Here is a 14,768-nt window from a genome sequence, read left to right as displayed (position 1 = left end):
CAAGAAAACGAAATATATAAGTCCAAACACAACTATCCTCCTTACTCATGAAAACAAAGAAAATGAGTCCAAATTCGACTGTGTTGCCAAATACCATCAGAGTTATATTCATCTCCCAACTCCATTAACAGAGACACCCAATGGTACCATAATCATTAATCATCTACTGTCATCCAAAGTATTTTTTTTATTGCATGCTTGAGCTTGGCGGTGATCATACTTTAAAAATAGCAATGATGAGGTCTAAGTTGGAGCGCGCTTGCCTGAAGCTACTTATTCATTCTTGTTTTGAAGGTGCCTAAGTTATATCTTAGCGGTTTGTAGCATATAGGTTCAGCGAAAACAGTTCATGGAAGTGGATTGCATGTCGACCACATAAAGATGTCATGTATCTGCAAAATTCCAACTGAATCGGACAATAATAATAATTGGAAGTAGCCAAAAAATCAGTTTCGACAGGATGACAATCATGCACAAGTAAAAGTAATAAAAAGCTTATATAAAGGGCTTAGCTTCACTCAATTCTGCAGGTGTGTGTTGCGCCTAATTATACCATGGTGTAATATTACCTACTAGATACTAGTAAGTGTAGGATATTGTGTAATAGGCTTGGCTTGAGGTGATATTGTATAACATAACTGCTTTACATAATAATTTATTTCGAATTAATAAATTATGAGGTTTTTGACTGGGTTCTCATGTTGATTTATTTCACAATCCATTATTTTGTGACTTATTAGGTCAACTTTTTAAATAGTTCATTATAATTTATAGTAGACTGACAGTTTTTAGCGAAGCCATTTTTATTTCTTACTAACTAAATGATGCTTGGGACTTTGTCACAGTATAGGTCTCATCTCAGAGAGAAAACCATTGTCCATCACACTGACCAAGTGCAGATTAGCAGACTCCACACACCTTTGAGAACATTATGCAGACCTCTAAGGTATGGAGATTTCCTCAAGACGTTTTTTTCACTATTAAAGCAAGTGATTTTCTATTTTTTTAAATGTACATGACTTTGAAAAGTTAGAGGGTGCATGCCCAAGATTGAACTCACAACCACCCCAAATAAGAGACAGACGTCTTAACCACTAGGCAATCATCTCTCTTGCTGCCAATGGCCAACTTGAATAAAAAAAACTGCTGACTTTGCAAAGGGCTAGGTAGCAATTTTCTAATTGAGAGGAGCCAGCATGTGGGTTGTGCACATCTACAGCACTCAAGTACTACAATTTCACTAATAGCCAAAGTGCTTGTATCGTGTTTCCTTACTTTGGTGAATCATCATCAACCCATCGCTGCCCAGTACTGGGAACAGGTCCCCCTCCTAGGCCCTAGTCTACCACACAGGCCAAGTGCAGATTGGCAGACTTCACACACCTTTGAGAACATTGTGTAAAACTCTCCAGCATGCAGGAACTCTCACAGTATGTTCCTTTAATGTTAATGCAAGTATTATTTCATTGCTAGGTGTGGATTTAAGGATTTTTTTTGGGAACAAAGTATCCTATGTGCGTCCTCGCTGCAAGCTTTCTCTGTGCTAAATTTTGTCAACTTCAGTTGAGTAGTTCATCCGTGAAAATTGTAAGTACAAGAAATGAATTTGTAAGTACCAACTTACAAATTGGCATAATTGTAATATTAATATGGGTAGATGTACTAAAAGAATGTTTATTTTTTTAAGTTTTTACTGAGAGAATCTGTGTTTTAAAGAAGTTACCAACAGTCTTGTAATATCAATACCTCCTTTGAAGTTTGTAAGGGCCGATCTTATGTCCTCTCTCCTTCTTAAGTAGCATAAAGCAGCCCTCCTTTGAAGTTATTACTAATATTTCAAAGGTTTTTTTAGTAAATTGGCAAATGTTTTGGAAAATTTTTACTTAAAATGCTAAATAAAATTATTTTAGGTAATATTTTAAATCAGTCATAGTTACTCACTACTATACTAAGTCACTATAGCATTATGCATTTCAAATATTTTTTCTAGCCAATGTAGTAGTTATCTGCACTGCAGCGGTAATAAGTTGCACATAATATGTAGTTATTGGCATAGGATGACCAATGAGTAAAAGCCAATTAAAGAATGATAAGCAATATTCTGATAGCTCTTAATTAGCTGCTACTAAGAATTAAATCTATAGGTAATCAATGATGTGAAATTATCTCTTATGAAAAATGACAGAATTTGAATTTGAATGAGAAGTGGATCATAATTGTTTGAAAAAGTTTTAGTTTTTAAGCTTGTTCCATTTTGTGTCACAAGGCGAAAAATGAGCTATTTTAAGAAAAATATTGCAAAATATGCAAGATAACCTATACGCAATCACGACCTGAGTCCTGAAGTAAAAGTTGAAAATGGTATGCAAGTATTCGAATTTGGGTCTCCACTAACCTGTATATCTTGCTAAAGTCATATAAAATGGTAGCGCCCCACTGGACGAGAGCTCGCAGATGGGATGAATTGTTGATCCTTCTTCAAAGCTGGCACCGTAGAAGCACACGACTAGCCGGCCACCAACCTGCCACAACACAACATCATCACCACCCTATAAACTTCGCACTAATACTTTTCATCCAATTTCAGCAAACTATTCGCTATTGTAACATATTCCATAAACCGAAACGTACGCACCAGCTGGCGAAAACGTGGTATCTAACTACTAGGCTATGCACCTATATATGTAAATATGGACACTTGACAGAAGATATTCGATATTGTTGGCGAGTACCTTCCCCCTATGACGATGCGTAGTCACACTATTCACGCAGCCTGACCGCTTACTTCCCCACAACAATAATCGATCAGAAAGAACATAAAATAAATACTTTTTCACTAAACGCGGACACAATAATATATCGTTGCTAAAAATGACGACAGAAAATAAATGAATATTGCACTTTCTCAAGTTTTTGAAACTTCACACCGGAAGCGAGGGAGTTTTCAAACTCGAAAGCGAAACTATGAACATCACATGAAAAGAAGAATATTGATTTTGCAAATATTGCATTTTTAAGTGTTCTTAATGTTATCTAAACGAAAATTTAATATAAAAATTCTCAAAAAATATATTTAAAATATAATTCAAAATCTCAAATGATTACCAATTTCTAACAGGAAATAGAAAATCTTGTCTATGATTAATTATTGACATTGACATATGACAATTTGGCTCTATGGGATACGCTCTTATTACATCTCTGTGTAATTTATTAAGAAGTTCCTATAGGTCTAGAAACAACTAGAACATTTTTAGTTTTAAGGCTGGCAATATATGTCAGATTTGGTTTCCGACCGCCCGATGTCTGATCAGACTATCTGATCGTATTCTACTCGATATACTTATATCCGATCCATGCGTCAGGCTTTTTCTGAACTCAGACGTTCTCCCGAGCCCAACTATCATCCCTTGTTCTTGCCTTTTTTTGTCTGTCGTGATAGGTACCTACTCTTTATTGCTTGAGCCCTCATTTTGTTAATTTAATTTTCTTTGTTTATTTTTGCCCACACGGTGCGTCCGGCAAGTGGGAGGGAAGAACAAGATGTCTATCTTCTATTTTATCTCCGTCAAGTATGCAGACCGCGCCTTCAGACAATCAGACCAACAATAAAATCGTAATCATCTCGAGCTAGTTTCCAACTCGAACGTCCGATCCGCGATGGATTGGACGTTTGGACTGTTAGTGGACTATCGGATACTTTTTGTAAACTGCCTACCCTTAACTACATTTACATATTTTAATCTGTGATTAATTTTTGCGCACTTGCATCTTATTTATCTGTGGTAATCAATTCTTCAGAAAAAAAATGGGCAAATGATTTTTTTCAATTTTTTTATCGACGATAAAAATAAAATGTAAAACCGATTTTTCGGTTAAAAACTAGTACAATTACAATTTACATCAGTGTAACAAAATATTTAAGTGACGTACATTACTAATACCATCAAATATGGTGAATATATGTTTCAATGTTACGACTTATGTTTAGGTTATGTTACAAATGAATTTGTAGCCAAATTCAAGTTAAATATTTGATTTCAGCATTCATGTCGACAGTTGATTTACAGTCCGGGCCGCTGGAAATGTGCTGTGCCGTTAAATGTGAAAGCTCCAATACTTACAGTCAAACCTGAGCAGGTATTTAAAACCACCCATGTATTCGTCAGTTTTGTCGTTTAAATCTCTGTTTTTTATTGAAACAACAAGCGCAACTTTATTAGTTACCAATTTACTACTTCCTACTTGAAAAGGTACATCACATTTCATTTATGAAAACTTGATTTGCACTTAAAAAAAATCTTATTAGATTAATATCTAAGCTGTGCGTTTTCTCTCGTTCAAGTGAAATTCGTCCCCATCAACCCATGACCATAGCCCACCTCACTGCCCAAGTGTAAGATTGGCAGGCTTCACAGTTCACACACCTTTGAGAACATTAAAAGGAACTCTCAGGCATGCAGGCTTCCTCACGATGTTGTCATTCGCCATTAAAGCAAGTGATATTTAAGTGCACATGACTGAAAAGTCAAAGGTGCAAAATGCATACCCGGGATTGCATCCTGGACCCCCAAAATAGGAGACCAACATCTACACTATGATCTGGCTGCTTCCTTTGATATCAAAATAATTATAACCATTCATAAAATATCTTCATTGAAAGTAAATAAATCTTACAAGTAATTTTGCTAAAGTCAACAGTACAAGAATGTCGCCAGTACTCTGCAAGGAAAGGGTTTTTCTCTTCTATCATAGAAAACATCAAAGATGAGATGGCAAAGAACAAAGACATGAAGGAAAACATCAAGAAGTTTAGAGAAGAAGCCCAGAAGCTTGAGAACTCGGAAGCTCTGCAGGCGGCAAGAAGAAAGTTTCACACGGTTGAGGCTGAGGCTTCTAAAGGGTCGGAGGTGCTGAAGGAAACCTTTGAAGGCATCAAGGGTAAAGTGGGACATGTGCTGGAGGAAGCTAGCAAGTCTGATATTGCTAAAAAAGCTGGTAAGTGTGAAAATTACGTATTATTTTTTTTAATTCTTACATTGACATATTCATCATCATCAACCAATAGATGACCTCCCTGGCGCAGTTGTAAGCACTGGTCTTATTAATGGGAGGTCCCGGGTTCGATTCCTGGGAAGGGTTTGCAATTTTATAATTTGTAAATCTTTGGTCTGGTCTGGTGGAAGGCTCTGGCCGTGGCTAGTTACCATCTTACCAGCAAAGCTGTGATGCCAAGCGATAAAGCTTTCCTGCATGATGCTGTGTTAAAACCATAGGCATATGGGTTTTATAAAAACTGCTATACCTCTTCCATCAACCAATAGATGACCTCCCTGGCGCAGTTGTAAGCACTGGTCTTATTAATGGGAGGTCCCGGGTTCATGATGCTGTGTTAAAACTATAGGCATAGGGGTTTTATAAAAACTGCTATACCTCTTCCAGGTTAGCCCGCTTTCAGCTTAGAATGCATCATCACTTGCTGCCAGGTGAGATTGCAGTTAAGGGCTAACTTGTATCTGAATTTTTAAAAAAATGGACATCCACAACTGGCCGTAGGTCTCTTGTCGGGATGTCTAGACTTCTTCTAGGGAAATAATGTTACAGCCAAAAATGTCCACATTTCACTTCTTAGTACACAATTTCCACATTTTTGTACACAATTTATTTCACTGTTGATTATAAATTATGAATTTCATAATCATTTCATCATTGTATCTAAGCTATGATGATGAAATGGTTTTGAAACATCATTATAAAGTGTCATGTTATCCTTTTTTGTGAGTCATAATTTGTCCCTAAAAATCACAATATAATTTGCCTTCAGGCTCACAATGTAGGATTCGCAAAATGTTGAAGGCGAAACTAATTACAAAAGCTATTTAATAATACAGTGTGTTTTTTTGCTGACTCAGTATGCTTAAGTTTTCCATAAAACTCACAAATTTTAATGTAGATAATTAATTCTACAATATTTTGTACTTGCAGGTAAGTTCACAGAAGATATCTCGCGAACAGCCAAAGACGCGGCGGAAAGTTTAGCTGACAAAAGTTCTAGACTTGGACAGACGTCGGCTTTTAAAACTATTTCACAGGTAAAAAAATATCCATATTAATATTATAGATGCAAAAGTTTTTTATTACAGGATAGGCTTGCGCTCAGTGAAAATCATGCATTAAGAAAATGATGAGGTCAAGTTGGAATGAACTTGCCTAAAAGTTGCCTATTTATTCTGTATCTGTGATGGGTGTGTCAGTCTTTCTGTCTGTCTTTTCGCGGCTCATTAAACCAATTTCAACGACATTTGGTACAGAGATAGCTTGCATCCTAGGAATAGATATATGCTGCTTTTTGTTCCAGAAAATCAAAGCGTTCCCATGGGATTTTTAAATAACCTAACTCTATGTGGATAAAGTTGTGAGCATCATTAATGTGGTAAATAGTTTGAATTCTGGGGGCATGTAAAGGTAAAGTGACCTTTACCAGTAAATGAAAGAGTTCCCACAGGATTTTACATAAACTGAATCCCTTTTGACACAGTTGTGTGCACAATCTATTGTAGTTATAATAAAGATCCGCCGTTTATAATAGTATGAATTGACCACTTATTTCGTTGATTTTCAGTTATTCGACGTTTTAAAAATGTATTTTTATGCTTTGCAGGCCACAGAAGTAGTAAAGAAAGAAATGTCGCCGCGAGGCCTTGAAGGGCGAGTGTACATCTCACCAGCAACCTTGAGGAAAAGAGTTGAGGTGAAGAGATATTTGATTTCAAATTATTGTAATAGCTCTTTAGGGGTAGTACACATCCGATAATGCAGAGCATTTTTGACTGTCAAAGCATTTTTGACTTTGCCTAGGTTGATTTTTTCGTGATGTAACCGCAAAATGCAGCCAAATCCATCCAGTACTTTTTACGCACGCACGCACGCACGCTCTCACGAACTCACACACACACACGTGCCTAGGTTGATTTTTTCGTGATGTAACCGCAAAATGCAGCCAAATCCATCCAGTATTTTTTACGCACGCACGCACGCACGCTCTCACGCACTCACACCCACACACGCGCGCACACACACACAAAATTACTGATGTAATCGGGTTTTTGTCCTGTCAGGTAGCGGAGGACGAACGCACGTTCGCCCCGGACACCGAGACCCTGGGCGTGGAGCTGCACAAGGACTCCAAGTTCTACCAGCAGTGGGAGGACTTCAAAAACAACAACCAGTATGTTAACAAGGTAACTAATCAAATAGAAAAGCCTCGGCCACAGTGGTTATGTCGAACTCCTACCGACTAAACACCTCACGAAGTTCCATCCCATCGCTGAGGACGGAACACAAGGGACCGACAACCCTTCGTTACTCCGTTAGCGGATGTCCGCCGCAGCAGACCCACCACTGGGACACTACGCGCCCCCAAACACCGTTAGAGGCATGCCGGAACCAAAGCACGCCAACCAACCTGAGGACCACACTGTGAGCGACAGATCGCCCCGTGCCCAACATCCACAGGTCCTCTTGAAAGCCTTCCGCCTTCAACCCTCGCTCATCACCAAACTGGACAGGCGTGAAACAGATGGGGCCCCCAGTAAGCCTTACTATCTAACTCTTTGCGTCGTATCCAGTGGTAGATTATTTTGACGATTCAAAAGCACTTGTAAAAGTTTAATTGAATAAAAATAATTTGAATTATGATTTTTTTGAATTTTATCCCTCGTTGCTGATGGTCGTGACCTTCTCCCGTTAATCACACAATCATCGTCATGATCAACCCATCGCAGCACAGAATATCTTTCAGAACTGCCACACTGACCAAGTACGGATTGGACTTTGTCTGTGTTGGTGTTTGCTGGCGCGCGTGTTCAGACCTTTTTGGAGTAATTTTTTTGTTTTGTGTTTTACTGGTGTTTTTGGTGGTGGAACTGACTGGGAAGCGCTCTAAAGGGGCGTCACGCGTGTGTCGGTGAGCGCTGGCACAGACGAAGTCCATACTGATATAGTTTCCCTAACTTGTAAATAATTACAAACTTCACATTGGCTAATCTTTGTAAAGCCAGACGAGAGAAAAAAAAGTATGGATTGGCAGAGAACATTATGAAGAACATCATGGAAAACTCTCAGGCATGCAGGTTTCCTCACGATGTTTTCCTTCATCGTTAAAGCAAGTGCTATCTAATTCCTTAAAATGGATATAACTCCGAAAAGTTAGAGGTGCGTGCCCGGGAATGAACCCCCGACCTCCCGAGGAGGAGGCAGACGTCTTAATCACTAGGCTAACACGCCTCTTTTATCTATTTCAGGTACTAGATTGGAAAATAAAATACGAAGAATCCGACAACCCAGTGCTCCGAGCTTCAAGATTTTTCACCGAAAAAGTTGGCAGCGTGTTCGGAAACCTATTCGAGAAGACAGAACTATCCAAAACCGTTACAGAAATATGTAAAATCGATCCAAGCTTTACTTCACAGAAGTTTCTAGAAGACTGTGCGAACGATATCATTCCGAATATTCTAGAAGCAATGGTTAGAGGTGACATGGATATATTAAAAGATTGGTGTTACGAAGGCGTTTTCAATATATTATCAACACCTATAAAACAATGTAAACAATTAGGTTACAGACTCGATTCCAAGATATTGGATATAGAAAATATTGAACTAGTGATGGGGAAAATGATGGATCAGGGACCCGTATTGGTCATAACGTTTATGTCACAGCAAATCATGTGTGTGAGAGATGCAAAGAATAATGTTATAGAGGGTGATCCGAATAAAGTGATGCGGGTAAATTACGTGTGGGTTCTGTGTAGAGATCCTCAGGAAATGAACCCGAAGGCCGCGTGGAGATTGTTAGAGTTATCCGCCAACAGTGTAGAACAGTTAATATAGACATAGTGTACTTTTAAATGTATATGGATAACATATTAAATCGTTTTGTCTTGTTCATCTGCCTTTTAGTGCTTTCCTAGCCTTGATGAATATACCCACGCCCCAGAGAAATGGCTCCTATTGCCCCTAGGGTAAATGGACCCGTTTGCTCCCTGAGAAACGAGTAGCATTAGATTTTGACCCGTTAATTCAGTTTAGAGATTGTTCAACAGAATTAGCCACAACAAGAAACTTAAATGGAAGCGTTATCATTTTTTCACACTTGCACACTATACCTGTGTGTAGTGTGTGAGACGAAATTAGATGCTAGGAACATTATAGAGAGTTAACCGGATAAAGTGGTGCGGGTAAACTATATGTAATACTAGAGGATGGCCGCGACTTCGTCCGCGTGGATTTAGGTTTTTAAAGATTCCATGAGAACTATTTGATTTTCCGGGATAAAAAGGTGCCTATGTCAATTACAGGGACGCAAGCTACTTCGGTACCTTTCAAACAAATCGGTTTAGTGGATGGCTTTTTGGGAATCCCGTGGGAACTCTTGGATTTTCTGGGATAAAAAGTAGCCTATGTCCGTCCCCGGGATATAAGCTAACCCTGTACCTTTTGTCAGAATCGATTAAACTGTTGAGCCGTGTAAAGGCAGCAGACAGACAGATACACTTTCGCATTTATAATATTAAGTATGGATGTGGGTTCTGTAGATCCTCCTAAGTGAACTCGAAATCCGCGTGAAGATTGCTAGGAGTTATCAGCCAATAGTGTAAAACATCAGTTAATATAGATGTAGTGTACTTTTGAATGTATAGTGCGCGACAGGTTGAGATGGCAACCGGGGTGGGGACGCCTCGGACACCTAACCTAACCCGCTGCGGGTGTGCGGCGCGTCCCCTCGTCTCATAGACCGATTGTGTACCTACTATATATGGATAATATTTTATCGTTTTGCCTTGTTGCCTTGCAGTCCTTGCGTTGCCTTTTGACTTGATCATTAAATTTGTAAAAAAAAAACTGCTGCTTTGTATGGTTATTTGCCTCGTTAGAAGTAATTCTTAAAGGAAAATTTCCCTCTAACGGCTTAGCTGGTTTTGATAAAATTCGATTACAAAAATTCAATTAAAAAATAATTCCACTCTTTTTATACGGAATTCAGCAAAATAGTTAGGTATAGTTTTCTAATTTAATCTTGCAAGGGTCATGAGGTTAAGGAAATAAAATATTGGTATTCAATAAACATCGTTTTTATTAGAGGCACATTCAAATTGACGGTCGACGCCGCCTTACACTATCGTATATACAACAAACACCTAATATTATTAGTGCTTATGAGAGTTAAAATTAACGTGAATATCGAAATGAAACTACAAATTCGTGACTAGGTTACTAATAAAAACTTAAAACACGCTTACAACTAAGGAATGTTGCCTTTCAAATAATATTACTTTAAAATATATTTTGTATCTTAAAAAAAGGTAACTTTGTTTATGAAAAAAAAAATATTTAAAAATATTTTGTTTTCAACTTCAGAACTAAAATTTATTTTTCGTTTTGTGCGACAAAAAGAAACATAAATAATACTTGAGAGAAATCAAAATAAAAATAGCCTTTATCAAGACTAATTTGAACACTTTCTGAATTTCAAATAGCCATTTTTCATAAACAAAGTTAAATTAAAAACTAAAAGTTCAAAACATAATCTGTTATAAAATATTTGATCAGCTCAGCTTATGAAATAAATAATACAGAATACAGATTAAAATGTGCCACATAATTTAAAATTATAACTAAATATACGTTTAAAAAGATCTTAAAAAGCTAAACTTTATTCACAATGTTAAAAGTGTAAAAAGTACTAAAATATTTTCTCAGTGTTGCCATAATATAAATACTAAATTATTTAAGCATAATTCGACGGATTGCGTATTACATTTAAACCACTTTCAGACCCTTTTTCTATCACAACCTCACAATCCAGCCAAAATAAACATGCACAACTAAAATAATAAAAATAAAGTGAAGACGAAACAGTAAAATCGATCGATAACGATCAGGGTACACCGTACATACATGGTTTACAAATTTTAAATAGTTGAATAAGTATACATTTTTTTTAGTAAATTCAAGTTGTCAGTACAAAAGTGGCCTAACACATTTTTTTTTGTAATTTTAAGGTAATTTAAGCCAACATTTCATAATAGCTGTAAGAGAAGCTCAAGTATTGAACCAGGCTTTTTTGTTTAGAACTAGGCCTCTTTCATGTTTACTGCCTTTATAACGCCTATCAATAAAGAAACTAATCGAAACGAAGCAGCGCTAATCATTCTATCTCACTCACACTACACACAATATACTGTGTAAGTGAGATCAAATGATTAACGCCATACTTTTCGATCCGTTTCTTTATTGGCACGCTAAGAAAGTCTAAAGCTTTAAGTCCCAAAACCATCAGGAGCGCTATAAAATCTCCTTTAGTAAGAAACACGAACATACAGATTAAAATAGACAAAACAAAATATTATGTAGCTAACAATGAACATAAAATCAAATCTTTATAAATTGACAATACTAAAAATAGTGCTACCATTTTCACATTTTATGCAGTAAAGGACGGCATAACTTTTTAGTACTGACAAATTACTTTTTAACCCCCGACCTAAAAAGAGGGGTGTTATAATTAGTAATAATGCAAGAGATGGTACAGACAAATAATTATTTAAATAAACTTACACAATACACATACACTGAATAATAAAGCACAGTACCCGATAGTAAATATTATCTATAGGTACTAGGTACAGTCAGCAACAAAGCTAGGTTTGCACGCGCCATGTCAGTACAAGCGACTATGAACGGGTGCAAACTGCAAACCTAGCATTGTTGCTGACTGTACATCGAGCTTTCGAAAGAGATAGCAGCCTCAGCTTCGTAGAGCGTTGTCTCTGTTACTCATTACATTGCATTATATTACGTTTTGCCGCTGACTAGTCAGTCTCAACGACTGACGCTTTACGATATTGAAGTTGTCGATTTCATATCTTTCTAAAGCTCGGTATGAACTGGAGTACTTACTGACCAAAATAAAAAATACTTTGTACCGATAAATAAAAATATTTTTTGTACGTATATTGTACAAATCTTTGTTAGGCCAGGTTTTATATTAAACACTTATTTGGCGTAATAAATTTAAAATTAAAGGTTTACACTTTGCAGGTAATACTAAAGAAAAAGTAAAAAGTTATCGAAGTTTTTCAAGACTTGATAGTTTTATAAATTAAAATCTTACAATTAGCAAAATATTTGTTTTTTAACGCTATTTAGATATTTATTTAGCAATAAATATGCAAAACAGACCTACAGTGCTTTTTTGTAAAGACATACGTTGTTTTTAATTGACCACATTATTATATAGTGCAAATGTGAATAACGTTACTTATTTTATTCAAATGCTAACAGGCGTTTTTTCTCAACGATTTTACAACAATTCAATGTCATTGCAACCCAGCCGATTGCTATTGAATCATGCTCAGATAAAGAATCAAGGTGAAGAATTTGTCTCAAGAAAAGTGCAACAGTTTTTCTCACTGAGTGAGCAAAAACGACTTTTGCTCACTGGTTTAGACCGCAAAAGCGCCCTTTTTGAACTAGTGAGGTGAAAAGTTGTATGTATCACAATAGCAGAGTTTTTGTTTCAGTTTTTTTTGTTGTGCCTTTGAATCCCTCACTACACTCAAGATTCTAACTCAGAATCCTTCGCCTGCTCGGAGTTCAAACTAGGCACTCGCAACAAAAATGAACTTTGCTATCTTGTTCACAGCTTTTCCACACACTTAGCTTACTCTTATTGTTTTGATGTCGAGTCCGCCTTGATTCTTTATCTGAGGAATCATATGAGCGGTAGTGTTTGGCCACTGCGTGTGTGTGTGTGTGTTTGTGTGTGTCTAGGCATAAGTATGATGTGTCTAGTCGACGAGCCACTGCAGCAGCGCAGCGTCGTTCCCGCCGGCGGACAGTAGGCGAGTGTCGTCGGGCAGGAAGCGCACGCACGTCACGTGGGACGAGTGGCCGCCGTACGCTTGACACAGCGACTGTGGAACCAAATAATAATATTAAATACTCGCCCGATGCGCAGGACACATGGATCGAAAAACCGATAGACACTGGGGTCCTAAGGTGCTAGAATCCGGGAACCGAACCCGGGCCCTCCCACTGATAAGATCACAGCGCTTACCACTGCGCCAGAGAGGTCGTTGTCACAAAGCGAGCCGTCTCAAGAAGTACTGCCTTCTTTTCCCGCCCTTGATCCAATCCAATCGAAATTGTAGAAGTTTGAAATTTAATAATATCTAATTTGCTGGTCTGGTGGGAGGCTTCTGCCGTGGCTAATTACCCTACTGGCAAAGCCGTACCGCCAAGCGATTTAGCGTTCCGGTACGATGACGTGTAGAAACCAAAGGAGTATGGGTTTAATGAATTAAACCTTCGAAATTAGCCAGCTTTCATCTTAGACTGCATCATCATTTACCACCAGGTGAGATTGCAGTCAAGGACTAGCTTGTATGTGAATAAAAAATAGAAGGTTTCTCACTCTGGAGCCCGGACCACCGGAAGCTTCTAAGCAGCGGGAGCAACGGATCGGCATGATATTTTTGCATGATTGGATAGGTGTTAGTTGAAGACTTGGAGTAACATAGGTCACTTTTTATGCCGGAAACTGAATTTTATAAACCAAAATCCAGGCGGACGAAGTCGTGGGCATACACTAGTCAATAATAACAAAGTTTTTCTAATTTCTAAACTTGTTGTAGAGTTGTGTTACCTTGGGTTGTGTGACAGGATATGCGTAGAGTTTCACTTTGCCGAAATCGTCCCCGGTCGCCGCCAGCCGGCTGTCGTGCGACCTGCAAGGCGAACAATATAATATCAGCACATACACAGGAACCCTAGACTATTTCATGGATTTTCTTTGAGAGAGATATTATTTAAGCGTCATTTAAGATGCATGGACGGGTTATTATTTACCTGGTACAAGAGTTGATGTCGGTGCCATCAGCACCTTCGGGCCACACGCCCACGGTGGTGAACGTGATGGGGCAGTTAGTGCTGGCCCACGCCACGTCCCGCATTGAGGTGGGAGACGGCACTTGACGGCAAGTGGTCGCGTTCCCTGCGCATAAACGGCAAAAAATAAAGTCAGCTTTATTATTCTTATATTAATAAAACCGGTCAAGTGTGAGTTGGACTCGCACACGAAGGATTCCGTATCATCATACAAGATATTATAACTAGCAATTTATTTTTAATTTGCATGGCGACCATTTTGAAATTCGTCATCTTAGTTTTTTATTATATTTTGTTGTTAGAAATACACACTGAAAATTTAAATTTTCTACCTAGATATTCATCATTCTTGAGATACAGCCCGCTGACAGACAGACTGACGGACGGACGAATTCAGTAAAGGTGATATCAGGCGATTCGTTTTTGAGGTATCTAATGATGTACTTACAAAACAGCAATTCATAGTCCCCAGAGTTGCTTCTTATGTATTGACTGTCTTCCGACCAGTCCAAGTGGGTGATGTAACTTGAGTGACCCTGTAACACAAAACATACAAGTAAGTACTAATTACATGAACTTTTAATAGACTTCAAAGCTATCTAATAAAATATCAATGCTGTAAAGATTTCAAATACTTATCAGGTCGTAATTACAACATTACAAAAACGAAAATAGGTATGGTGATTACTGATAAGATAAGATACCACAAAAAAAAAACGCGAAATATTTATTTTTGCATTGTAATTATACCCTTTGTTTTCTTTATTATCCAGTTAAATATTTACAAGGAATAAATAAATTACAATTTTTACAATAATT

At 37.7% G+C, this 14,768-nt stretch overlaps 3 protein-coding genes across 10 annotated transcripts in view; 1 reads left to right on the top strand and 2 right to left on the bottom strand.

Annotated features, from left to right (window-relative positions):
- LOC123873221 (eukaryotic translation initiation factor 5) overlaps window positions 1-3,081 on the bottom strand; it is a 46,631-nt gene extending 43,550 nt beyond the window's left edge. For 3 of the 4 annotated variants that reach the window (XR_006797639.1, XM_045917957.1, XM_045917956.1), the window contains exons 1-2: window positions 2,733-3,081; window positions 2,396-2,522 (exon numbers count right to left, since the gene is read on the bottom strand). The gene's annotated coding sequence lies outside the window, so the exon portion shown is untranslated. Of the gene's footprint in view, window positions 1-2,395; window positions 2,523-2,635 lie in introns of all 4 variants that reach the window. The other variant, XM_045917958.1, reaches the window with a different exon arrangement.
- Window positions 3,082-3,775: 694 nt separating this feature from the next.
- LOC123873223 (mitochondrial import inner membrane translocase subunit TIM44) lies at window positions 3,776-8,946 on the top strand. The gene is made up of 7 exons (XM_045917959.1): window positions 3,776-3,955; window positions 4,045-4,140; window positions 4,695-4,998; window positions 5,986-6,092; window positions 6,662-6,751; window positions 7,119-7,241; window positions 8,304-8,946. Exons 1-7 carry the CDS (start codon window positions 3,953-3,955, stop codon window positions 8,889-8,891), a joined length of 1,311 nt encoding a protein of 436 aa, XP_045773915.1. The 5' UTR covers window positions 3,776-3,952; the 3' UTR covers window positions 8,892-8,946.
- A 1,170-nt stretch (window positions 8,947-10,116) lies between these two features.
- The window catches only part of LOC123873220 (echinoderm microtubule-associated protein-like 2), a 78,331-nt gene continuing 73,679 nt past the window's right edge, over window positions 10,117-14,768 (bottom strand). For all 5 annotated transcript variants that reach the window (XM_045917951.1, XM_045917953.1, XM_045917950.1 and 2 more), the window contains 4 exons: window positions 14,398-14,485; window positions 13,911-14,055; window positions 13,708-13,789; window positions 10,117-12,976 (listed from right to left, as the gene is read on the bottom strand). In XM_045917951.1, the coding sequence (XP_045773907.1) occupies window positions 12,851-12,976; window positions 13,708-13,789; window positions 13,911-14,055; window positions 14,398-14,485 (441 nt within the window). In that variant the 3' untranslated portion in view covers window positions 10,117-12,850. The remainder of the gene's footprint in view (window positions 12,977-13,707; window positions 13,790-13,910; window positions 14,056-14,397; window positions 14,486-14,768) is intronic.

Source organism: Maniola jurtina, chromosome 16, assembly GCF_905333055.1.
Source record: "Maniola jurtina chromosome 16, ilManJurt1.1, whole genome shotgun sequence".
Taxonomy (NCBI): Eukaryota; Metazoa; Arthropoda; class Insecta; order Lepidoptera; family Nymphalidae; genus Maniola; species Maniola jurtina.
Note: the sequence above shows the minus strand (reverse complement) of the source record. Positions and strands in the feature narration are given on the sequence as shown.

What these genes read in the sequence shown, in the direction of transcription:
- LOC123873223 (XM_045917959.1), top strand. An exon ending in TGATATTGCTAAAAAAGCTG is followed by an intron (nt 4,999 to 5,985) that starts GTAAGTGTGAAA and finishes TTGTACTTGCAG; the next exon opens with GTAAGTTCACAGAAGATATC. An exon ending in ACAACCAGTATGTTAACAAG is followed by an intron (nt 7,242 to 8,303) that starts GTAACTAATCAA and finishes TATCTATTTCAG; the next exon opens with GTACTAGATTGGAAAATAAA.